Below are 24,364 nucleotides of genomic sequence, written 5' to 3'. Positions count from 1 at the left end.
AGGCAGGGCCAAAGTTAAACTACTCAGGTCTGGCAAAAAAAACTTCCTGAGAACAGAATCCCAAAGCTTTCACTCATAGTTCATTCCAAAACTTAACAGTCAAGATATTCTTAAATTACAACAAATTCAAATCCTTTATACTACAGGCTAAGCCCCATTCCTTGGGCTGATAAACCCCAATATTTCTATTTCTCTGACTCATCCACTCAACCATTGAATAAACTTACTAAGTGTGCCCTGGTGAATTATTTCACTGAAGGTGGAGATAAAAAGCTCTTAAGTTCTGATAGGATCCATCAGGAGACTGACCAGCTGGGAGGAGGGGGGATTTGCAGTGACAGGATGGGGAGAAAAGAGGTCCTCGCTGATGGAGGTGGGCACAGAGCCCCCAAGGCAGCACCAGGCAGCCCACTTGTGGGCTTAACCATGTAATGCTGAAACATCCCAGCACAGACTCATCCAGGGCAAACCCAGGATGAATTCCAAGCAGACATGCCCGGAAAACCTACGCTTTTCTTTCCCTGTGTCCTAAATCTGTCTAACAGCACCATCTTGCCATCTTCTCTGTGTAAAGGCTTTTCATTTACTGGGGGCTGCAATTAACTGGCCTCTTTTCTCTTCTGCAAACAAAATAAGTTCAGTGGCTGAATGAGAAATGTCCCGATGTGCTGCTGTTGAACAGCCACAGCTGCGGACAACGTGAGGCCCTGAGACCAGAACACCCAAGCTCTAGATACTGATCCTGGTGCCATTATGCCTTCAGTCTGCATTTGCTGAGTACCTAAGCTGCCCTCAGGGAACTTAGTCCCTCCAAGGAGAGCGCACCAGCCTCTGTGTACCGCAGTTAGGTGTTATAAAGGCAGTTAAGCTCCCGAAGTTGACGGAGCGCAAGGGAGGCTTTCATCCACCGTTACCCCCGCACCACACTGAGCTCAGGATCCTATTTACTAAAACTGGGATAACTCCTTTTTTGTCTACTGTATGGTGCTGTGGGGACCTCAAAGGCCAAGGCTCCTAGGAAAGCAATTCAAAATAGGGACTGTTTGTTGATGAACGACGTAAAGGTGCTAATCCACGCGTTAAAAGACGTGTTTCATTCACCGGTGCTACAGGAAAGCGCGAGCAGAGGGCTAGAATGTCTGCAACTCGCTGGTACCTGCCCCGAAAAATACACTTGACCTAATGGCAGGGCTGGGGGGGGGGGGGGGGGCTGGGGAGGGGGCTGGGGGGAATCCAGGGCAAATTCCAAAGTCAAGACCTCGGAAAGCTACACGCTCAGTCACTCAGCACCCGCCGCTACTAGCTTCCTCCCGCGCGTCACTCTCCAGGCGCTCCGCACCGTCCCCGCCCTGGAAACCCTAACCAGAGGTCCCAACGGGCCGGACCAAGCCGAGGGCGCCCCCTGGCGCCCACGCGCGGACAACGAACTCGGGGAGCGCGGGGGCGGGGCTGACAAGCTAAGAAGGCGGGAGTCTTCTCGCGTGAACTAAAGGCGTCATCGAGGCGACGGACCCGGAAGGAAGTAGCGTGTGGAGGGGCGTGGCGGTTTCTACGGTTGCACGGGGGTTCGGACGAGTACGGAGCGCCTGGAGGGACAGCCTGGTACGCGGCCCCCGCCCCTTAGTGTGCGCGCTGGGCCTGTTTGCGGCTCCCGGCCCGAGCTGATCAGCCGTTCTCCCGGGCTCGAACCCCAGCAGCCTCTCTCCCTCAGGAGCTAGAAAGCAACCCCTTTCTGTTTCGTCCCTTCCCCCTCAGCCCCAGGGCGCTTGGGACGCGCGACCCTCTCTCGGAAGAGGGCTGGGAAGGGGCGCGATTTGGGAGCGGGGAGGAGGGCATTTGCAGAAAGGACGCAGCTGCAGATCGGTAGCTGGAGTCCGCTACGGTAAAATAAGTGCCTTGCAGATGTCTGAGCCCTAGCCAGCTATGTTAGTCCTGGGAGGCAGAATCCACGCCCTGCACGGGTGGGCCCGGGCACGCCTGTGAACTTTGCTGTCAGTTACTATCGTTTTTCCAGATCCTTCGGTGTTCAGAAAATGAGTCTCTAGATGCCAGCTCTTTCTCATCCTGGTGCCTGGACCCAATTGGACCCAGGAGTCCAGTCTTCCCACCCTTGGGAACCCTCTTTCTTCTCTAACCGTGGGGCTTGGGGACCCGTCGGGTGCAAAGTGCCAGTCAAGTGTATGGGAGGGAGTGTAGAGCCCTCCCCCATTTAGATCCAAAGGAATAACTGGGAAGGTGGACGAAAAGCCAGAGAATCCCATCATGGAATTCTGCTCACATGCTGTGTCTGTCGCTCCAGCATCTGGAAAGACTAAATAATGGTTTCTTTTGAAATGGCAGGCAATTAGGACTGGGAGGCTCTGACCAGAATTACATAGCCACAACTGCCTGTCATTTGACATCCTCTGTAATTTGGGCAACATACTGCAGCTGCCTCTCTTCCCTTTTACTAGCGTGAGTGGCTCCCGTGACAGCACATTCGTGTTCACAGGAAGAGAAGGCTGTGTTCTGAACGCTGCCCAATTGGCACTGGTTCTCTCTTGGGGCCCGGCTGTATCTGGAGCCACTGCCTCTCCAGCGAGGTGGGGAGTATAATTCCACAGCTAAGGAAGGAGTGGGAATGTTGCCTGAGAACAGGGATGAAGAGAGTTGTAGATCTAGCCTTGTGTTCATACTACAGCAGGCTGGATAGGAGCCACTTGCAGGGAGCCCAGCTTAGTAAGGTGCTCTCTCTGCTTGTCATGGCTTTTCTCCTGCATGTCGGACCACACACATTTTCTTGCATCTTTTTCCCTAGGATAAAGGCTCACTGATGGCTCAGTTGGGAGCAGTTGTGGCTGTGGCTTCCAGTTTCTTTTGTGCGTCTCTTTTCTCAGCTGTGCACAAGATAGAAGAGGGACATATTGGGGTGTATTACAGGTAAGGAAGGGACAGGGAGAAGCTTGCAACTTCCTGTTAAATGACTTTCTTTCCTACTCACTGTCTAGCAGATTCTGTTGAATATCTGTGTACATTGAATAGAGGAATCTTTTAGACTGAGCTGTTGTGTCAGTGACCAGGGGAGGGGGGCATATACACACATGCTTATATACATACATAAATGTAAATATAAAACTTAGTAGTCTCAAGTTGATGCTGTGGATGGTGAATGATAAATGTGTATAGAGGTTTAGAGTTAAAATCCACAGGAAACCAGTGCTTGCAGGTTATCTCTGAAACCTCGTTTTCTCATATCCCCCTCCCGGCATCTTGGTGCCACAAGGTTACCTCCGATGAGCACCAGTTCTTGATGGCAACTTGAGCTAGCCTGATCTGCCAGTTTGTACCCACTCTTTAAAATTAACGTTTCGGGGCGCCTGGGTGGCGCAGTCGGTTAAGCGTCCGACTTCAGCCAGGTCACGATCTCGCGGTCCGTGAGTTCGAGCCCCGCGTCAGGCTCTGGGCTGATGGCTCGGAGCCTGGAGCCTGTTTCCGATTCTGTGTCTCCCTCTCTCTCTGCCCCTCCCCCGTTCATGCTCTGTCTCTCTCTGTCCCAAAAATAAAAAATGTTGAAAAAAAAATAAAATAAAATTAACGTTTCAGGCAAAATGAGAAATCCTGCAGATTGATACATAACCATTCGGGCAAGCGCTAGGATAGTGGTTCTTACAAGAAAGCTCCATTGGGTAGCTGTTTTATTGCTCTTTTTAAAAAATATAATAATGTATTTTTTTCCTTCATAATATAAAGCAAAGAAGCACTTACAAATCTTGGGTTGCTTTCCTTTCAGTAACCTCCATGACCAGGTTTTTTGCTTTAAGTCTTTATGAACTCCTTCTTATATATGCTCAAGATGCCTATTCCTGGATTGCTGATAGCAAGTTCTAAAAGTCTCGTTGAGATCCACTCTCCCCTTTATTTCTCCCCACCTTCTGCTTATGTGTCCCCCAAAAAAGGCTTTTAACTTTGTTACCCTTTACATACAACTTGGTTATAAAGTAATGCTACCGCCTGGAAAATATTTGTAAATGATTTTTTAAAATTTTTTTAACATTTTTATTTATTTTTGAGAGTTAGAGACAGAGTGTGGTGGGGGGTGTGTGGGGCAGGGGCAGAGAGAGAGGGAGACACAGAATCCAAAGCAGGCTCCAGGCTCTGAGCTGTCAGCACAGAGCCCGACACGGGGCTCAAACTCACGAACCATGACATCATGACCTGAGCCAAAGTCGGATGCTTAACCGACAGAGCCACCCAGGTGCCCCTTGTTTGTAAATGATTTTTAAAGCATTTCTTAAAATTATTCTTTTGATTGTTCATGTCACTGGGATCCAGCATTAGTGCAGTTAATTGATAAATGTGTTACTGGACTTAACTGCCCTCCTGGATTGCTACAAGCTCAACGGATATGACAAAGACAGAGTTCCTCTTACGTTAAGTATTGCCAGGGATTCTGCCGTCTTTATTCCACTTGGCCCATGTGCCTATTTTTCTTGCCACAAAAGCATAAATAATGGTTTTATGTTTTACCATCAAACTTCCTAGAATATTAGGGTCGAGTTGAGAGGAAGGGGTCTGTGGACATGGCTGAGACATGTGGCACTCTATATGAAACGTTTATGGGGCCGGTGCAAATAGTATTGATGTAATAGATACCTCTTGCTAAACTGCCTCTCTCTTCTTCCTCTGCAGAGGCGGTGCCCTACTGACTTCCACCAGTGGCCCTGGTTTCCATCTCATGCTCCCTTTCATCACATCATATAAGTCTGTGCAGGTATACTTGGCTTATGGGGTATGTTTGGACCACTGCAGATTTGGGGTGTTGACAAACGCGTGATTGTAATTACTTACCATTAGGTCAGTATAATGCCTTTCCAAGGAATCTCATACACACACACACACACACACACAAACATACACACAAACGCGTACACACACATATATATATGTGTATACATACATACGTACATGTGTATGTATATATATGCACATGTTTATATACACGTATGCACATATGCATGTATATGTGTACATATATGTATACGTGTATGTATATATATCTAATGGAGAATGAGGCTCCATGAACCATGTACTCTAGAGCTTTATTTGGTTGTTGAAATAGCTGGATGGGGTCATTGCCTTGGCCCAGCAGCCCCAGCTGGGAATTATTTCTTCACTTCAAGGTAAAACCAAAGAAGAATATGTTCTGAATGTATAGAAGGGAAAGTAGGGTGCGTGTGTCTGTGTGTTTTAAATCACAGGCTACCAAGATAAATAGAAATAAAACATGGTAAATTTGCTGGTTCTTATTTGAAATTCATAGATGTGAACATAATTTGGTTGGGGTGGGAGGAGTTGGACTCAGTGAAGGGAAATGACATCTAAGTAGAAGTAGGATTAGTTATGACAGATCTAAAAGCCTGGGTAAGTTAGACTAGCCATCTTTGAAGTATGTCCAGCTAAGAGGAATAAGATTTAGAGAATGACTTTAAAACTAACCCAGGAAAATATCCCAGGATACCTCCTCAGCATTCTCCCTGTACATCACTTCTGCTGTTTCCTCTGCTCGATGGTTTCTAGAGTGCATTTGTGCACATGACCTCACGAGTCTTACAATAAGGCTGAGAATGAGAATGGGCTGAGCCAAATAAAGAATCCGCTATCTCAAGACTGGTAAAGGAAGAGACAGAGATAAACACAGGTCTTAGGACTCCTAATGCAGGGTCTTTTTTACTAAGTCATTACTAAGCTCATCTGTATGGTGATTCACTTACAGTGAAGGGGGGGGGGTGGGTAGGTACCTTTGTTTGGGTGTCACACCCTATAAGTAAGGAGGATTAGGTGAAACATTCATGTTTAACAAGAGCAAAGCTCATCCCAGATAACTTCAAGGACCAGGCCATTTGGGATTCTAAAATGAAGTTACTTTGCTTGTCACTGCCCATTTTACAGCATTTTATGTCTCCTCCATTTCTAGACCACACTGCAGACAGATGAGGTGAAGAACGTGCCTTGCGGGACTAGGTAAGGGCCCCGGGATAAAGCAGTTACACCTGCAGCAACAGAAGGGCTGTCTGGCTGACTGCAGCAAGAGGTAGCGAAAAGGGATGCATTCCTTCCTGGTAGTTTTACCAAGTTCCCCACCTCCTAGCTCCCTAGGCTCCAATTTGACTAGGCGGTGCAGTGCATCGGGGAAAATCATGGGAGGTAGACAGATTTGGGAGAGCCTGGAATGCTGTGATAAGTTTGGACTTTTTCTGTTACAAGTGAAGATCCACTAAAGGCCTTCAGCAGGCAAATGACCCGATACAAGAAGATAGGCTTTGTATAACCAGCTATGGAGAATGTTTTAAAGGTAGGGGGAGGGGCGCCTGGGTGGCTCAGTCAGTTAAGCGTCCGGCTTCGACTCAGGTCATGATCTTACAGTTCGTGAGTTCAAGCCCCACATCAGGCTCTGTGCTGACAGCTCAGCGCCTGGAGCCTGCTTCGGATTCTGTGTCTCCCTCTCTCTCTGCTCCTCCTCCGCTTGCACTCTCCCTGTGTCAAAAATAAATAAACATTTAAAAAAATAATAAAAAATAAATAAAAAGGTAGGGGGAGACCTCAGGGTCTGGCGATCCAAACAGAACACTGCTCTAGTGGTCTGCTTGGAAAGTAAAGGAGATCTAAACTGGACAGGGTGACAAACACCACCACAAGGAAACATGGGAGCAAATCCAGAATTAGGGCATCTCCTGGGATAATGGGCCTGATCTCATCACAAGGAGGAGCTTTGGGTTGAAAAGGAGACTTAAAAGACATAAATGTGATGGATGGTGAGCCTTGATTAGAACCTGGTTCAAAAATACCAGCTATGAAAGACAGAGAAGGCCTGGATTCGTCAGCTCGGGCTGCTATAACACAGTGCCACAGACTAGGTGGAAACTGGTGAAGCCTCTCTTCCTCGCTTGCATATGGTGGCTTTGCTGTGTGCTCACACGGCCTTTCCTCTGTACATGCAGAGAAAAAGATGTTTGGTGGCTGCCTTTTTTCGTTTACCACTCTAATTGGGTGAGCACCCCACCCCTAAGCCCTCATAACCTTAAGTACCACCTGAAAGGCCATCTCTCAATACAGTCACCTGGGGGTTTTGGAGTTTACACTTATGGCTTTTTGGAGGGCACACACTTCAGTCCACAACAGGATCAAGTGAGGAAATTGGAATAAGGACTAGGTATCAGAGGCTGTTAAGGGATTCTTGCTAATTTTCTTACGTTTGGGGATGGAGTTAGGACTACATAGGAGAATGTCATTACTCCTAGGTGAGTGTTGCTTACTAAAGTATGAAGGGGTAAAGAGTATCATGACTGCAACGTTGAAATGTTCAGCATAAAAAAGATCAATCAAGAAGGTAAAATGTTAACAGTTGTTAAGTTTAGTGTTCGTGTATGGCCGTTAGTTGTACTATTCTTTTCACTGTTCCTGTATACCCAAAATTGTTTATAAAAACGAATATTTGCAGGGAAAGGGAAGGGCTGAACCAAAGTGAGGGTGGAGACCATGAGAAATGGTGACCGGAAAATCCCACTGTGACCTTTAAGTTCTGAGAACACCTTGACTTTTCCCTGCAATTGATTGCTTCAGTCAAAAGGCATGGCAGATTCAAAAGATACAGACTATTCTTTTTCTTACTGGTACCCCCAAAAGTTTCATTTTTCTCCGTCTGGAGATATTTTTAGGAGGTGTGATTTCTTGGGAGACTGTGTTCTTGCTCCAAACTTGGAAGATTCCTACTTGGAGATCCCTCCTGCCTTCTGACCTCCCTCGAACTCTTTCCTGCTGAGTCACACTTCTTACGCCATCGCCCTGGGACTGCACTGTGTTCCAGAGCCTACTGGTGACTTCTCTGTCCCTTCTTCCTCCAACAGTGGTGGTGTAATGATCTACTTTGACAGAATTGAAGTGGTGAACTTCTTGGTCCCAAACGCAGGTACGTTTTTCCAGTTTCCCTTCTCCACCGGCTTACTTTGCCCAGCATGTCCCCCCGCGCGCCCCCCACCACCAGGGTCTGCTGCAGCACCTCAGGCAGTGGCGGGGGGGGGGGGGGCTGCCTTTTCTTACCTTGCAATCCCACCCTCCCTCCCAGTGTATGACATAGTGAAGAACTACACTGCTGACTACGACAAGGCCCTCATCTTCAACAAGATCCACCACGAACTGAACCAGTTCTGCAGCGTGCATACGCTTCAGGAGGTCTACATCGAGCTCTTTGGTAAGGAAGCCTCTTCTGGCCATGGCATGCCTTGGCAGCTGTTCCCCCCACCACCGACTTCCGAGCCACCGTAGGGCAGGATGGGTACGGGTGGACAGGAAGTGCAAGCCCAGTGCTCAGGCACCGGTCTGTGCTGATAGCAGAAGGTCAAGAAGGCAGGTGAAGTTTGGGCACACGGATGACAGTGGACTAGAGGCCTCCTGGTTCACATCAGGGCTGGAATGGCAGTCCCTAAAACACCTGCTGTCCCTAAAACACCCTTCTGTAATAAGACAGGGTCAGTTCTTAAGAACCTGAGAGAGTATCCAACCCAGCAGCCTCATTTTCAGATAAGGGTACTGAGTGAGGCCCAAAGAGACAAATGGCAGGGCTGAAGCTAGAACTCTCGCTTCACCTTGCTTCCCACCACACCACACCGAATGCAGGGAACCCAGGAAAGGTGAGGAGGACGGCAGGAGTCGCATTTAATTCTGGAAGGGGGACAAGGACCATAGCTACTTAAAGTTCCCAGAGCTTTGTGGTGGTGGGTCTTTTTAACCCTATACCTGTAGGGATGAATAGGAAAATCCTTAAAAGAATCCACGTACTTAAGTGGATACCTTTTGTCCTCTTTAGCCACCAAAATAAACATAGTGTGACTTTAGCAGCAAGGGAGGGAAACAGTTCAGTAATCCTTAAAGCTCTTTCGCAAGAAGCGTTCTGGTTCAGCTTGCTGCCGGAAGTGTTCTAGTAGCCGGTGCCGAAAGTAAACGATGGTACAGCTAGTCTTGATATGAGGACTAGACCGTGACTTTTCCCAGGAATCTTCCTGAAAAAGGACTGTGCGTGAGGAAGTTTCAGAGTAGACAGGGGAGGAGCGCCTGGTGCTGCCGGAGACTGCGATCAGAGCCCCCTGCACACGGTGTTCCAGATTTGGGAAATCGTCAGAGTCACTTTCAATTTTTCTGCAGTAGGAAGTGAATCTAAATTCACTTTAGAGGGTTTGGATTCAGCATGCTTTTACAAAAAATGCAGTAAGTTTGCCTTATTTTTTTCTTTTTTTTACCTCAAACTGATTAGCATTTTATAAAATATCATTACTTTTCTCTAGAGCCACTGTTTTAGAACTTGTGCCATTAAATGAACATTTTAAAGCATTTGAAACAACAAAAGGCAAAGGGGTCTAATTTCCATGAAGAGAAAATGAAAATGTGACATCATTTTGCATTAGAAAACTTCTTCCTGGCAAGGCGCCTGGCTGGCTAAGTCAGTGGAGCACGTGACTCTTGATCTCAGGGTCATGGGTTCGGGCCCCACATTGGGGGTAGAGATTACTTAAAAATAAAATCTTCAAGATAAAGTAAAAAGAAAGAAAGAAAACTTACTGTCATAGAGATAAACTTAGTAGCTTAGTGAAGCTGCTTTTACAGAGAAGCTCAGAAAATATATTTGCTTTGAAATGTTTTTCTTTTTAAAGTTAAGTCTTGGCGTGCCTGGGTGGCTCAGTTGCTTGAGCATCTGACTTTTGATTTTGGCTCAGCTCATGACCCCAGGGTTGTAGAATCGAGTCCCACATCAGGATCCATGCTTAGATTCTTAAGATTCTCTCTGTCTCCCTCTGCCCCTCTCCCTTGCTCATGCTCTCTTTCTCAAAAAATTAATCAATTGATTAGAAAAATTAAGTCTTGGGAGATCACTGTCTTGCTTAGAATCTATTTGCATCTGTAAAAGAGAAATTCATGTCTCAAATCCCACTCGTTAGGCATGGAGGTTTTCTCCTGGTTCTGTCCTCTCAGGACTCACAGCCCTGACTCAGCTTCGCGGCCTAATTCTCATCACTGCACTGCTTACCCTGCTGCATCCTCTCTGCCCACTTTATAAATTTTTTTATGTTTTATTTTTTATATTTGAGAGAGAGACAGAGAGCGAGTAGGGGAGGGGCAGAGAGACAGAGACAGAATCTGAAGCAGGCTCCAGGCTCTGAGCTGTCCGCACAGAGCCCAATGCGGGGCTTGAACTCACAAACCATGAGATCATGACCTGAGCCGAAGTCGGACCCTTAACTGACTGAGCCACCCAGGCACCCCAGTCTGCCCACTTTATAAAAACATTACCTGGTACTTGCTCAGAAGTTGACCTGATTCAACCTCTTTGTGTAATATAACCTAATCAGAATTTATCTGCAGAACTATAATGTGTAAAAAACTTACTAGTATTGCTTTGATAATAAACCACCTTGCAAAATATTTCTTCCAGATTGTCCTAGAAAGTTACTAGCCCAGGACCACAGGTGTCCACTAATAAATGACAATGTTATTATTAACCTAGGGAGGGCACAGAACATCTCAAATTTGGTTGATCTATCTAAAATAGAAAATATGAAATGTGATGTTTATCTCCATCTGTCAAATTGTTAAACATATATCAGGTCTGAGGTGCTGCCTTTGGGGCGTTTCTCCCTCACGCTGACAGGCTCATGAGAGCATATCCAGTCCATAGAAATGTTAAAATTCCTTGCTGACCGATATGACAGCTGAAGAAAGTGCCATTTTAGACCTAAAAATTAAAGCATAGTGACCAAACAGGTTTATTAGTTTGACTGCTAACTCGCTTGAGCACATCACTGAACCTCCATGGGCCTCCATTTGGGCATCTGTTAAAGGCATTTGCTGTTCCTCAGTGGCTCCTCTTTGGGCACAGGTGACCAAGAACGGCTACTTCAAGCAGGTGACAGCTGACAGTAATAAGAGAGGTGATTCAGTTCCGATGTCCCAGCCAGATTTCGAGGTTTCATGGAGTCTTCTCAGGGCCTTGTAGGGTCTTATAGAAGACCTCAGGGCGGGGGGCCAGGAAGAGAAGCCCCAGGCCAGAGAGGGCAGCTGTGGCCCCGCACAGTCACAGCCAGAAGGGGCAACCAGTTAGAGCTCTTCCTAAACTTCCCTATGAAACGACTCCCATGTGAATTCTGACAGAGCAATCAGGGCCAAAGCAAACGACACATCAGAGGACTTGGGCTCATTTCCAGAACCGTAAATTTTCATTTTCCCCTTGTGTTATTTGATGGGAGTTCTTAATGGAAATAGTCTTCCCTGGGGCTTTCCTTGACGTCAGAGTCTGTTTTTCTGGTAGAAACTTCTAAAATTACCAGATTTAATGTGCTTGGCTCCCTTCGAAATACCTAACACAGCCACTCCACCTTCCTTCCTCTTGAAAATGGGGGCCCGCCCTCTGTTTCGCTGCTGTTGTCTAGGGGAAGGCTGCTGCCTGACTCAAGAAATGTGCTAGAATTGTTGTTTGTACTTGTTCTTTTGAAAGCTCAGTTTCCTTTTGGGCAAGGTTGATATTTTCAACAGCCTCGGTGATTTTATCTGGAGGCCACAGGAAAAGGACACTCTCCCATCTAGCTTATGTAGAGGGGCCGCACAGGGATGTCACTTTGAAAGATGGGTGGCGGGGGACGCCTGGGTGGCTTAGTCATTTAAGCATCTGACTTCAGCTCAGGTCACGATCTTCTGGTTCATGAGTTCAAGTTCCATGTCTGGCTCTGTGCTGACAGCTCAGAGCCTGGAGCCTGCTTCAGATTCTGTGTCTCCCTCTCTCTCTGCCCCTCCCCCCGCTCGTGCTCTGTCTCTCTCTCAAAAATAAATAAACATTAAAAATTTTTTAAAAACAAGAAAGACGTGCAGGGTATCTTTAGATTTCTGGGCTCTGCCTTGGAAAGACCTTTGGCCTGTCAGGCGCATTCTTGAGCTGGTGTGTTAGTTTGTACTCTGCCCTCACACTTTCCTCCACCCTGCCTAAAAAACGTAACAACAACGTTTTCGGTCTTTCTTGATTCCAGATCAGATTGATGAAAATCTCAAGCTGGCTTTGCAACAGGACCTAACCTCCATGGCCCCCGGGCTCGTCATCCAAGTAAGCATGGCCACTGTGGGACACCCCCTGGTAAAGGTGTATCCCCCACTCTTCCAAGGGATGTCCTTCTTGTGCAAGCAGATCAAGGGCTCGTGGCAGCTGCTCGGGTCCCTCACCACCCTCACCTTCCCATCAGGTGCTATTTTTATCCTTCCCCAGGCCGTGCGGGTGACAAAGCCCAATATACCCGAGGCGATCCGCAGAAACTACGAGTTGATGTGAGTATTCCCTCTGCCCAACCTGTACCCCCCACTCTGTCCCACACCCCTCACCTCATCCCATCCCAGAGTTAACCGAAGCCGTGCCATGCGTTTCTTCCCCTCCTTGAGTATTCGGCACAGCCCGCTGCACTGTAAGGTGGGGCGGGTGTGTCACAACAGTCACCTGGGCTCCGGAGAAGCCCTTTCAAGCAGTGATGCTTTGAAAAGGGCCAGGGGGCATTGTTTGTGCTTCATGGCTCGTGCCAAAGAAGATGGGAGGAAGAGGCGGTTCAGTGGGCAGGCAGGTGCATTTTACCTAAGTAAATTATGCTTTACTTCTCACAAATGAGTTATTTGGGAGCAGAAAGAGAGCCGCATTACTGCCTGCAACAGATCTGCTCTTACTTGGGACAGGGAACAGCCTTCCAGGCGAGAGTGAGAAAGCCAGGTTTGCCTCTCCTCAGCAGAAGTTTGGTTCCTCCAGGGGACAGTGAAGTTCCTTGGAAGCGTTTTCCGCAGCCGCCTCACGGCTGCATACTGTTCTTCCCTTCAGGGAAAGCGAGAAGACAAAGCTGCTCATTGCAGCCCAGAAACAGAAGGTGGTTGAGAAGGAAGCTGAGACAGAGCGCAAGAAGGCCCTGATCGGTCTGGATGTGGTTCTGGGATCCCCTCTCAGGGCGGAAGGGCTGGGGAAGGCGGGCAGATGGCGAGGAAGCCTCGGGCGCAGTTAGGTCACACGGTCCTGCAAACCCTGGCCGCGCACAGGAGCGGCACTTGTACTCCCGGAAGCGACGCTGAAATTGTCAGATGGTGGGCAGGGCCGGTGAGCTTTGAGTCTCTCCCTATCTCTGAAATGAAAGGATTCCTTCCTAGTTAATTCTTAATCGATAATAGTAGTAGCTAATACTTCTCAAGCACCTACCATGAGCTGTGCACTTTTCTAAGCACTTACATGTGACTCGTCTCCTCACAAGCACAAAGGGACTAACGTGCCCAGTGTCATATGGCAAGTAAGTGGTGGAAATGGGGTTCACCCGCAGAGACCCTGGCCAGAACCCGGCTCCTAACCTCTGCACTAGATCATCAACGACTACTGACTGCTTCCCAGAGTGAAGTGGCAGGAAGAACCTTTTTAGACACTACCATATTCCTTAAAATACTCTTTTGGGAGAAACACCCCTGTGACTTAGGAGAGAGATTGGGACTCATTCCTCACTTTCGTGGGAGGGCCCAGGTCTCCCGGCTGACTGTCTCATGCCGACGTCGGGGTACTGCACTCACGGGTGCAGTCCACACGTGCCCACCGTGGTCACCCTCTGGGGCCCTCCCTCTGAACACATCCGCATCCCCGCATCAGGGACTCTGATCACAGGAAGGGTGGGATTTAGTCTAGCCTGTAAGATATCCATAGTGCTCTAAGCCTTTTCTCAACATCGTCACTACAGAGGCAGAAAAAGTGGCTCAGGTGGCAGAAATCACCTATGGGCAGAAGGTGATGGAGAAGGAGACCGAGAAAAAGATTTCGGAAATTGAAGGTGAGCAAAGCTGAAATGAGTGCCTGAGTTTTCCTCACGCCCCACTGTGTGGCTGGGTGGGGTGGGGTCGGGAGAGCCCTTTTCCTTGGCTCTTTAACCTTTGTTCTAAGATGTCCGGATTTCTTTGGAAAATTCCTTTTCACTGTGCTTTGACTCAAGTTTGGGGGAGATTTGGGCCAGGCTGGCATACGTTTTCCACTTCAGAGAGCGTTCATTCATTCAACAAATGTCCATGTAGTGCTGTTAGGTGCTCTCGGGTGAGGACTAAGAAAAAGGGAAATTGTGTAAATCCCTGCTGTCTGGCAAGGGTCTCAGTGGCAGTGAACTCAGAGGCTAGGCCAGAACAGCCCCTCCTTGTGCCGTGCCTACCCCCCACAGCTGTGGCTTCTAAGTCTGCTCTCAGTATCCCTATGGTAGATACTGAGGCAGGTCTGAAAAAAACACCTTTTCGGTACCAACAACACTGGAGCTGGAGAAAAGTGTTTTCTTGACTGGCTTTTCTGAATATTATTCACCTTCAGTTCCCTGCCCCTAAGCCCTCAGCTCATTCCCACCACCTGCCCTTTCCTTCACGTGGTGCCTTATATCAAGCAAATTCTAGGACAAAAATAGGACCTCGAGGCCCAGCTTCGAAATGCCATGTCAACTTGTACTCACCATGGGGCTCTCAGGCTTTGCAGGGGCCCAGTGAGGAGCCAGCTGGGATTTTACAGGCCAGCAGTTCCTTGTTAGGGAGCTCTCTGCAAAACAACGCATTTTTATTTCTTATAAAAACATGTCATCAGGTGCTAAGACCACTTGAGTGGGCCCCATGCAGCCAGCGCCCCAGCCAGACTGCACGCTCTTTCCGCCCGGGGCCGTGCTGGGGGTGTGCAGTAAGAACCCACCCACAGGCTGACCTTTCTTCCAGGCTTTTTGCTACAGATATTACACGAGGCTGGCCGCATTCCCAAGGCAAGGGAGCAAGCATCAAAAGTTTTGCATCAGCTTGACAGAAAGCTGGTCTCAGCAGATTAAGGAAGTGTTTTGCTTGCATGGTGGAAGTTTAAATAGGTCTTCATCCAAACAGGTGTTAGTCTGGACCATGGCATGGACTTCTCCTGTTGGGAGTTGTGCCAGCTTAACCAGTGTTAACTAGAATCTTTTTGAAACGGTCAGTGGAAATAAAAGAGAAATGAAGGTGGAGAGGGACCGAGCTGTTTCATGTTCGTGGCATCCAGGTTTAGGGGGAGCCACTTCTGGCTGTCTTTAGAGCCTTCTTTGGGCTCCTCGCGCTCTTGCTGTGCAGCACAAGAGGGGTGAAGTGGCACCCCACCCCTGTCTTCCCAGACGCGGAGCGACAAGGACTCAGCCTGTGGACACAGGAAGTGTCCCTTGGCAGCACTTTTCCCGAGACTGCCTTCGTAAGTGTCGCTGGGCATAGCAACAGACGTGCTCAGAGTTGGTCCCCACTATCCGGAGATGACTTCAAAGCATTTTTCACCCATGGTTGATTTTCACAACAACTTATGAAGTAGGAAAAAATGCCTCTTTCCACCATTTCACGGAAGAGGAAACCAAACCACAGAGAGAAAAGAGCAGTCTCCCAAGGTCACAGAGGCAACCAGGGGAACGTCACAGGGCCCAGGGTTCTGGTAACATCTATACTGCAGTTCACTGCGTTCTTGCCCTCAGATGCTGCCTTTCTGGCCCGGGAGAAGGCAAAAGCTGATGCCGAGTGCTACACCGCTATGAAAATCGCTGAAGCAAACAAGGTAAAGCCCAATGCACCTGGTGACAAGAGGGTATATTTGGCTTTGGGCTGATGTGTTTTGAGGGTTTGTGATGTTGGATGGCCACTGCCACCAAAGTCCCTCCTAGCCAGACGTGCTGGCTGCCATGCTGTGTGGGCCTGGTGCTCCCCTGTTCCTTAGCCATGCCTCAATAGAAGCTCAGTTGTCGTGCTAAACCCAGAAACTCCCTAAAACTCCCTTGCAGCTCTGACCTTGGAAATCAGTACCCGTTACTAACAGAACAGTGAGACCAGGAAGGGGTAGGGAAGGCACATTTCTTCGACAAAGACCCTCTCCTTGTGAAAAGTGAAGGGTGCCACCCAGAGTTTTCTTGAATCTGCCTCCACATAGCCGCCTTTCCTTTTTTCTTACAGCTGAAGCTGACCCCTGAGTATTTGCAGCTGATGAAGTACAAAGCCATTGCTTCCAACAGCAAGATTTACTTTGGCAAAGACATCCCGAACATGTTCATGGACTCCGCAGGTGGTCTGGGCAAGCAGTTCGAGGGGCTAGCTGACAAGCTGAGTTTCGATGATGACCCCTTGGAAGCAGACCCTGAAGAGAATTGAAATTTTTGTATACGACCTCAAATGACACTTAAAAGAGATCTTTATTTTTGAATGATGAACCAGGATGCTCCTCTCTCCCACTCCCACATTACCTGCCTTGACTCTCTCCCACATTCGGTAGTGAAAAAAAAGAAGAAATGGATTTAAATAGATCCCCTCCCTGGGAAGGACGGGAAGGGGTTGATGATTTGGGGCTTTATTCAGGTAAGTGGGTCAGATGACTTCTGTTAAGACTGGGAAACCATGGCTTTGACCTTTGCCCTCTAGACACTAATTTTAGCCCTTTGAAGCAGATTTAAGGAGGGACTCAGTCATTACAGAGTGGGAGAAACGTAGGGTGTTGCCTCCAGGTGATCTGATTTCCCTTATTTGGGAAAACGGGGTCCAGTTTTCTCGCCCCTGCCTCCAAGGTGGGAGACACCTGGGGTTGAGGCCCAGCAACTGAGCAAATGTGTGCTTTTGAGTTTGCCAGCAGAGCTGCGGGGGGACAGCTGCAGGGGATGTTGGGCTTTGCTGGCATTTCTCTCGGGGCGTCTGTGAGTCACGTTGGCACGCTTTTCTGGAGTCCTCTTAAGGAAGAACCTGAGCTGTCGGCTCTGCAGACCTTTCTGTCCACTGCCCTCCTTGCCCCAGGGCTCAAAGAGCGGTGGTTTCCAACTACATTCCAGAGTCAGGCTTTGGGCACCACCACACGCTTCTTTTTAAAACTTTTCACCTGTTCTGTGATTTGGTTTTTTCCTCTCACGTCTGTTCATTAATTCCACTTGGCATCAGGAAGACAGGAACAAACAACCCAAGTGTCTTAATAGCTGCTGACGTGGGGTCGTCATCTCTCTCAGCCACCGTGGCACCTGCTTGGCAAACTGCGTATGTTCCTTGAGATCAAGTGTCTTTTCTATTGTGGGGATTCTACCTTGAAGAGCTCCTGTGGGGGAGGAGGACGGTCCCCTGGAAGATCTCCTAGTCATAATGCTTCTAGCTTGCGCTGGCATTAGTCTGACGCAGCGATAAAAAGGGAGCCCATTCTCTAAGTAGCACGTATTTTTAAATCTAGGGCACTGACAGCCACACAGGGGTCAGACTGAGTGCTAAATCTCCAGAGACAGCGATGGGGGTACATGCCCGAGGCCCTGCCCCGGCCCCTGGGTTGGAAGGGCTGCATCAAAATCTGTTCAAATGTTTGAGTTTGGTTTTAGTTTTGTTTTTGTTTTTCCATTTCTAAGTAGGAAAAATTTGAGTCACTCTGGGAGATTTGGGATGGAGGAGAACAAACATGAAAGGTTTTCTTCTATCCTGAAATGGGGGGTGGGGTGGTGTTCAGCTTATGTAGCCTACAAGTCGTGCACCAGATTGTTAGGTGTCTCGAGTTAACTTGCAAACACGTTGGTATTCTCCATGACAAGCTCTGGTTGAGGATTCAGCCTTGTTATTAGCCCCCCCCTCCCCCCACCACCAAAGAAACTACCACTGTACCCCCTCAGCGATACTATGAATGATACTTTCTGGCACGGATCCCCACTTCATTTTTGATCCCATGCCCAGACCTGGTTTATCGAACGGCCCCAAAATTCGGGCCAGCTTGCTCCCAAGTAGCACCAGGCTTGTCTAGGGTCCTGGGAACAATCAGCCTGCTTAGGTAGAAACAAAATGTGAACTCCTCTGAAATGCTGCCCTTCTCTGTTCTTATCTCTGGGACTTAGAATTTTCAAACCACTGGTCCTGGTCACACTTTGTGCAGGCAACCACATGTTCGTGGGAATGATGGGTTTTAATGTGCTCACAGGCGCTTGCAGAAGACAGTCTCCCGAGGACAACAGGGTAACCGTCATTAAGATATACTCACCCTCCTCCATTTTGGTGCCATTGATCCCTTGTTAGGAGCAACAGGACACATGACATCCAGCATCCCCAGTTTTCATATTTGTCAGCTCCCCCTACCCTGAGACTTGCCGCCTCGGCCTCAGAAAACGCTACCTTAACAGAACCCAAGGCAAGGATGTCTCAGCCTCTGAACAGTACGTTTGCTCAGGTTCTTAACTTGAAAGTCTCCCTAATACCAACATTCTGTGATAGTTTGTCCCTTGCACTAGATACACTTTAACCACAACTGAGCCTCAGTAAAGTCTGCTGCACCTGCCCCCCTCACTGCTAATGTTGCTTCCTCTTTAAACACAAAGTATAAATGTTGCAGTAGCCCTCGGTTCAAATTCAACGGTTATCTATAACCTGCCTAAATGGTGAAATCATGGAGGTCAGCGGTTTCCTCAGCATGGGACTAACCAGTCTGTCTGTGCGACTTTGTTTCTTTAACACTCGCTAGAAAATCCAATCTTAAAACATTTGAGTTCTAAACATGTAAAATGTGACAGCCTACAATTTTGTAGGCAGCAAAGTCATGGCTGCTATTTATAAATGGAACTTCTATCAAAATAAGTAACTGTTTATAAAATTCAGTTTTTGTAGGATTTTCCAAGGAAAAGTCACCTTGGCTGAATGTTTCTCACTAAACTTTACAGAAGTGGTTCATATTCGGTACTGTTTTTAATCACTTTTTTAATATAAGGACAGAATATTTGCAAGGAAGCCAAAGTTTGTTAATAATTTTTATAAGACTAAAATAACATAAATCTGAAGGTAACTGTGGTCATATTAAGTTGAAGGAGGAAAAAAATTGACAATTGTAGCACTATATTGATCCAAAAAAAGTTGTTTTATACATGATCTGTTGTAATTTCTATGGGTATGTGTATCTTTCAGCATTGATAACTTTGCCATTTACAGAGAGTAAGTAGTGAAAGTAAGATCACCGTATTTACTGACTTCTCTAAGTTTGATTGAAGATAAACCTCCCTCAGTTGAAAATAAACCTGTATCTTGGCTAGTGGCTGCTCTGTGTCCATGAACTTAACCTCTACTTTAGTGCTCAGTAGGATTCTAGCCACAGTTTCTATTGCTTCCTTAGAAAAGAGTTAATAGCCAATCAGTTTGTGTTTGTATTTCCATTTCTGTGTAAGCTGGTAATTGAATAGTCAAACAAACTCTACTTTGAAAGAGCCCCAACAGTTTAATGACCCCCTTTGTAAATGAGAAATGATTCTTGTTATATTAATAACTCTATAAATTATATGCTGGATTAATTGCCTTAGGTTGATAGCTGGAGGAATTGTTTTAGACAACACTAAAGGTGTGAATTTATATCTGAGTTTTATTTTCAGTCTTGCTAAATAAAACAAGTCTTTGTATTTACTTTTTATTTTTTTTAATGTTTATTCATTTTTGAGAGAGACAGAGCACAAGCAGAGGAGGGGAAGAAGAGAGAGAGACACAGAATCCGAGGCAGGCTCCAGGCTCTGAGCTGTCAGCACAGAGCCCGACACGGGGCTCAAACCCACAAACAGTGAGATCATGACCTGAGCTGAAGTCAGACGCTTAACTGACTGAGCCACTCAGGTGCCCCTGTATTTACTTCTTTGTTAAAGTGAAATTCAGCAATAGCTCATGTTGGGATAGGTGATATAAAGAAATAAAACTAGTGGGGCACGTGGGTGGCTCAATAGGTTGAGAATCTGAGTCTTGATTTTGGCTCAGGTCATGACCCCAGATTCATGATGGGATCAAGGCCCTTCTGGCTCTGCTGAGCATGGAGCCTGCTTAGGATTCATATTCTCTCTCTCTCTCTTTCTCTCTTTCTCTCTTTCTCTCCCTCCCCCCACCCCCTCACTTGTGCGTGCTTTCTCTCTCTCAAAAGTAAACTTTGAAATATATATATATATACATAAATATATTCAGACAAATACCCCTATCATCAATGTGGAAACAGTAAACAACTAACCTGTAAACTTGGCATGAGTCTGGGTAGGTGCTGTAGAGGTTGCTGATTTTAAAGAATCCATAGCGGCTGCACTTCCCCAAAGGGCAGAGATTCCTTGAGTTGAGCCAAAACTCATTTTGATATCAATTTAGTGAGAAAGTTACAGTCTGTACTCCAGAAAGCCGCCCAGCCTAAGCCTGCCAAACAAAATACGGGGTGCTCCGTTCAGTCTGAATTTCACATGAACAACTAATAATTTTTAGTGTAAGGATGTCTCAAACACTGCATGAGACACACTAAAAAAATATTATTTATATGAAATGCACACTTAACTGGATATCCTATATTTTTATTTGCCAAACTTGGCAACCCTAGCCCAGGCTTTCTGAGTTTTTTTTTAATGATGCTCCCAAACTTTTTCTATTGCTTTGAGAGCTGCTACGCAAATACTATGAACTTACAATTGAATAGGTAAGTTAAGAATGTAGTTACTGACGTTAGACTGCCATGATTTAGATCCCTGCTCTACCATTTCTTAGGTGTATGGCCTTAAGTTCTTTAACCTCTCTGAGCCTCAGTTTCCTCATCTATAAAACGGGTTGAGTGGAGGAAATGAAATAACGCACGTGAAGGGGTTAGCCCTGTGCCTACTGTGGGTAAGCGCTCAGAAATAACATTTTCAATCATTTGGAAAAACAGGCCTAGGAAGCATACAACCATAAAGTGGGTACCACTATAAGATTACAGACTGCCCGGCACAGAGAGGGAAAGGGGAACAATATTAGAATGCAGCAAACAGTATTAAGAATACAGCTTCTACAGAAATGGCATATGTAAAAAGTAAGCAGGTTTGGTCCTGTGGAGAACTCCCAGTTCTCTGATTTAAAAAGAGTTGAGGTGGGGCACCTGGGTGGCTCGGTCAGTAGTGAGCATCTGACTCTGGCTCATGTCATGATCTCTTGGTTCGTGCATTTGAGCCCCGCTTTGGGCTCTGCGCTGAGCTGACAGCTCAGAGCCTGGAGCCTGCTTCGGATTCCCGATCTCCCTCTCTCTCTGCCCTTCCCACGCACAAGCTCTGTATCTCTCATAAATAAGACATTAAAAAATTTTTTTAATAAAAAATAAGAGTTGAGGAGGCTAGCAAAGCAAAATGCTAAGACCAAAATTTAAAAAGTAAGAAAATAAACACCATGGGTTGACCCCATAAAAGGCATAAGGGGAATTTAGCGACTTCACATTCATAGAAGTTGCATAATGGTTGGCTAGGTATCCTCTAGCTCCCCAGAGACCAGAGAAGAGGAAATTAGTTTGCAGAATGAAGTATTTTTTAAAAGATTCTACTTGAGATAAGACCGGCTAAAATTTGAAATCCAGAGAAATAGTTGTGTGCAAATAGGAAATAAATCCAGGGATTAACATGAATAACATTTTCTCTGATGCTTTTCAAAAATTGGGGAGATTCTATGCTGTTTGGAGGGTTTAAATGTCATTCTAATTCTGTATGAAAGATCAAATGATCTCTAAAGGTCCTCCCTAGGTCTGTGGTTCTAGAATCTATATTCACATTTCAAAAGCCAAATGTGACAGTATGTTTGCTGAGGGATTGTTGTCATGGTTTCTCTACCTCAATTCATTTAAACTAGGGCACAGACATTATTTCTCCATTTCTCTTTAGAGCCAAGTAACCAGGCAACATTAATTTTCTATTATTTTATCTCTTTTTATCCCCGAAAGAATCACAGTACGCGCAGAAGGAAACAGTTTTAAAATCCATGAATGCATTTCCCATAATTCAGGGCCTCAGACTATAGAGGTGAATGTTTTAAACACTTGATGGCCTTTAGGATGAATAAGTATACTAGATTTTTATAAAATTATATAATCTGTTCCTCTGGGTATTTGGCTTTTTTAATCTTTCTCTTCTCCCCTTTATCCTTGCAAACTGTCAGAGCAATGTAAAGACAGTTGCTGGTGATGATGTGATTGTGGACTTCCATTTTTTAAGGATTAGGTGGTAGGGAAGAATGAAAGGTTAAATAAATTACATGGTTGATGTCCCAGAAAGAGGAAGAGAAGAAATTAAAAAGGAAAACCAGGAGAAAAAAGTGGAATACAATTCATTCAAAAGCATAGCTAAGAAGTAAAGAAATTGGAAAATGTGAAATGATGAGACCGGGGTCACCTTGATCTTTTTGCCTTTACTTCCATTTATTTCCGTGGAGTTATAGAAGGTTAGCGATGAAAAGCATCTTAGAAATGAATCCGTAGTAAAGCCTGTCTTACTCATTCTGGTCTCCCCAAAGGTACCTTTACAGAGAAATGCCTCAATAAATGTTGACTGAATAGATAAGAAGGGTGGGGGAACTCACATGTGTTGAACGTTTTTGCACTCGCTTTGGCAGAGCACTCTACTAAGGGTGTTAACACGTTATCTTGATTGATCCCCCCTGCAGCTCTGAAGGAGATTGTGACTCCATTTTATAAAAGAAAAACTAAGAACTTCAGTAACTTATCCAAGATGCCAGTTCAACAATGAAACCAAAATTCGGTGTGTCAATCCTGTGCCACCACTACCCAATCTTGGCACCACTATCCTTACTAACTTGAAAGTTCAAATCACTCTCCTGATGCCTTTTCGGGAGCCATGCACACATTCAACAGTGGAGGCCGGGGTGGGGGAGGTTGACCTTAGAATTCAAAGATGACACCTGACCTATGAAGTTACTCCTACTTGTTATCGTAATAACCTATCACCTGGATTGTACATCCTTTAGCTCTGATGAGGTGTTTATGGTTTTTTAAATGTTTTCCAAATAGCGTGTCACTTTATGTCAGGTTCACCCAATGCTTCCTCTATACATCTCTTCAACATGATCTCCATCACTGTAATCCCTTTTGTTTCACCAGTGACCGCTGCCTAGCCCCAGACCTTTCAACTCCATCTCTCTAGAGCAAAGGTCTATTATATACACACCATGAATAATTATTCTAGTCATTTTAAAAATTTTTATCATTTTGTCAGGAGTAGCAATTATCAAGTCCAGAGCCATTTTGACAACCCTAATTTACAGATACCCCCAGTTACCTGTAAACAGAAACTTCCCCCAAAGTAGTTCTTGATGGCAAGCACCCTTGGTTCTGCTCAAAGTGATTTTCCGGAACACAACATATGAAATTTTATCTCAGTTCCTGGGGTCTGGGGAGATGGTAATAGAAGAAAGAATATTGCCCTTTATTTCCTGAAGATTTGAAGTAAGCCCGGTCACCCCAAGACAACCTGGGGGACGCACTTTGGCCCTTTCTCCAACATAATAGCGTCCCACTCCATCCAGTTGAAACGTTTGAGAATCTTTAAACAGTACAGCCAAAAGCACTTTCCGTAACAGAATTCTCTCTACCCACCCACAGCACCTACTATTTCACCATCTATTAAACTTCGTATTTTACTGTGTTAGCCTTTACATTGTTTGGCTCCTCGCCATGTTTATGACCTTCACACTGCCGAGAGCTGGACACATAAGGACACTCAAGACTGGACTGAATGTGTGCGGAGCTCATGCTAGGCGGTCCAAGGCCACCTGTGCCCTCTGATAAGGCAGCGCTACCGCAGGTGGTCACCAATCTCTTGAAATAATGGATAGCCCGAACTGGGGCATGCGGTAAGTCAAAACTCTGCACCGGGTTTTGTAAATTACGTACGCTTAAAAAGATCTCAGTAAGGTTCCCTATTGGTTACATACCGAAACCTTACCTTGGAGGTACTGGGTTTTAACGTGGTGTTTAAAGTATTCATTAAAATGTCTTACTTTTTCTGCGCCTATTGGTAATTCTTTGAATACATGTGTGGATCGCATCATATTGCTATTTGACAGCACTGGTCACAAGGATGACAAGAATAGCCATATAATTGAATCGTGCCGTTTCCTTCAGAAACTGTTTTCTGTCTCTTAAGGGTTCCTCACGAGCCTCATCTGAGCAGCGATGTCTCCGGCTCTAGCAACTTCGAACCCTGGTCCCCGCGCACAGAAATCTTAGCTCACAGCTCTCTCAACGCCAGGGACCGGCAAAAATGTGGGTCTTTTAAGAAAGGAACCAGGACCCCGGAACAGGCCGCGTTTTTTGCGTCAAGAAGCTCCCGCGGGGACGGGGGCCGTGGCTCAGGCAGGAGGACTGGCAAGGCTTGCTAGGGGGCACCGGAACCACGTCAGACTGGCCTCCCCACACCCACCCCCCGCCTCCGGAGCGCCGCCTCCAGAGCGGGGCCAGGCTGTCCCCAGTAAGGCCGGGGACGACCTCCCCAAGATGGCCGCCGCGGCGGGGTGGGGCCTCCCGCCACACTGCCCCCGTCCCGCCCCC

General features: G+C 46.6%; 1 protein-coding gene and 1 long non-coding RNA gene across 3 annotated transcripts; one reads left to right on the top strand and one right to left on the bottom strand.

Annotated features, from left to right (window-relative positions):
• The first annotated feature begins 1,482 nt into the window (after positions 1–1,482).
• On the top strand, positions 1,483–19,443 carry ERLIN2 (ER lipid raft associated 2). 2 transcript variants are annotated; one of them, XM_058720704.1, is made up of 12 exons: positions 1,483–1,602; positions 2,798–2,919; positions 4,669–4,750; positions 5,954–6,000; positions 7,884–7,945; positions 8,102–8,227; positions 12,048–12,121; positions 12,281–12,339; positions 12,875–12,966; positions 13,767–13,856; positions 15,531–15,610; positions 16,003–19,443. In XM_058720704.1, the coding sequence occupies exons 2-12, from the start codon at positions 2,813–2,815 to the stop codon at positions 16,195–16,197; spliced, it is 1,014 nt and encodes a 337-aa protein (XP_058576687.1). In that variant the 5' UTR covers positions 1,483–1,602; positions 2,798–2,812; the 3' UTR covers positions 16,198–19,443. The 2 variants fall into 2 exon arrangements, with proteins under 2 accessions (XP_058576687.1, XP_058576688.1); XM_058720705.1 differs by lacking the exon at positions 1,483–1,602 and adding an exon at positions 1,623–1,882.
• Positions 10,770–24,295, bottom strand: LOC131506750 (uncharacterized). The gene is made up of 6 exons (XR_009259119.1): positions 23,815–24,295; positions 23,094–23,204; positions 20,030–20,205; positions 14,514–14,596; positions 12,727–12,868; positions 10,770–10,940 (listed from the first exon to the last, which is right to left on the bottom strand). It is a non-coding gene; the product is annotated as an uncharacterized LOC131506750 (long non-coding RNA).
• Between the last annotated feature and the right edge of the window lie 69 nt (positions 24,296–24,364).

This window comes from Neofelis nebulosa, chromosome 3 (genome assembly GCF_028018385.1).
Source record: "Neofelis nebulosa isolate mNeoNeb1 chromosome 3, mNeoNeb1.pri, whole genome shotgun sequence".
NCBI lineage: Eukaryota > Metazoa > Chordata > Mammalia > Carnivora > Felidae > Neofelis > Neofelis nebulosa.
This window is presented reverse-complemented; position numbering and strand designations above follow the sequence as displayed.

Coding starts and splice junctions, on each gene's coding strand:
- ERLIN2 (XM_058720704.1), top strand. CDS start 2,813: ATGGCTCAGTTGGGAGCAGTTGTGGCTGTGGCTTCCAGTTTCTTTTGT. Junction 2,920..4,668: donor CATATTGGGGTGTATTACAG/GTAAGGAAGGGA, acceptor CTTCCTCTGCAG/AGGCGGTGCCCTACTGACTT. Junction 7,946..8,101: donor CTTCTTGGTCCCAAACGCAG/GTACGTTTTTCC, acceptor CCTCCCTCCCAG/TGTATGACATAGTGAAGAAC.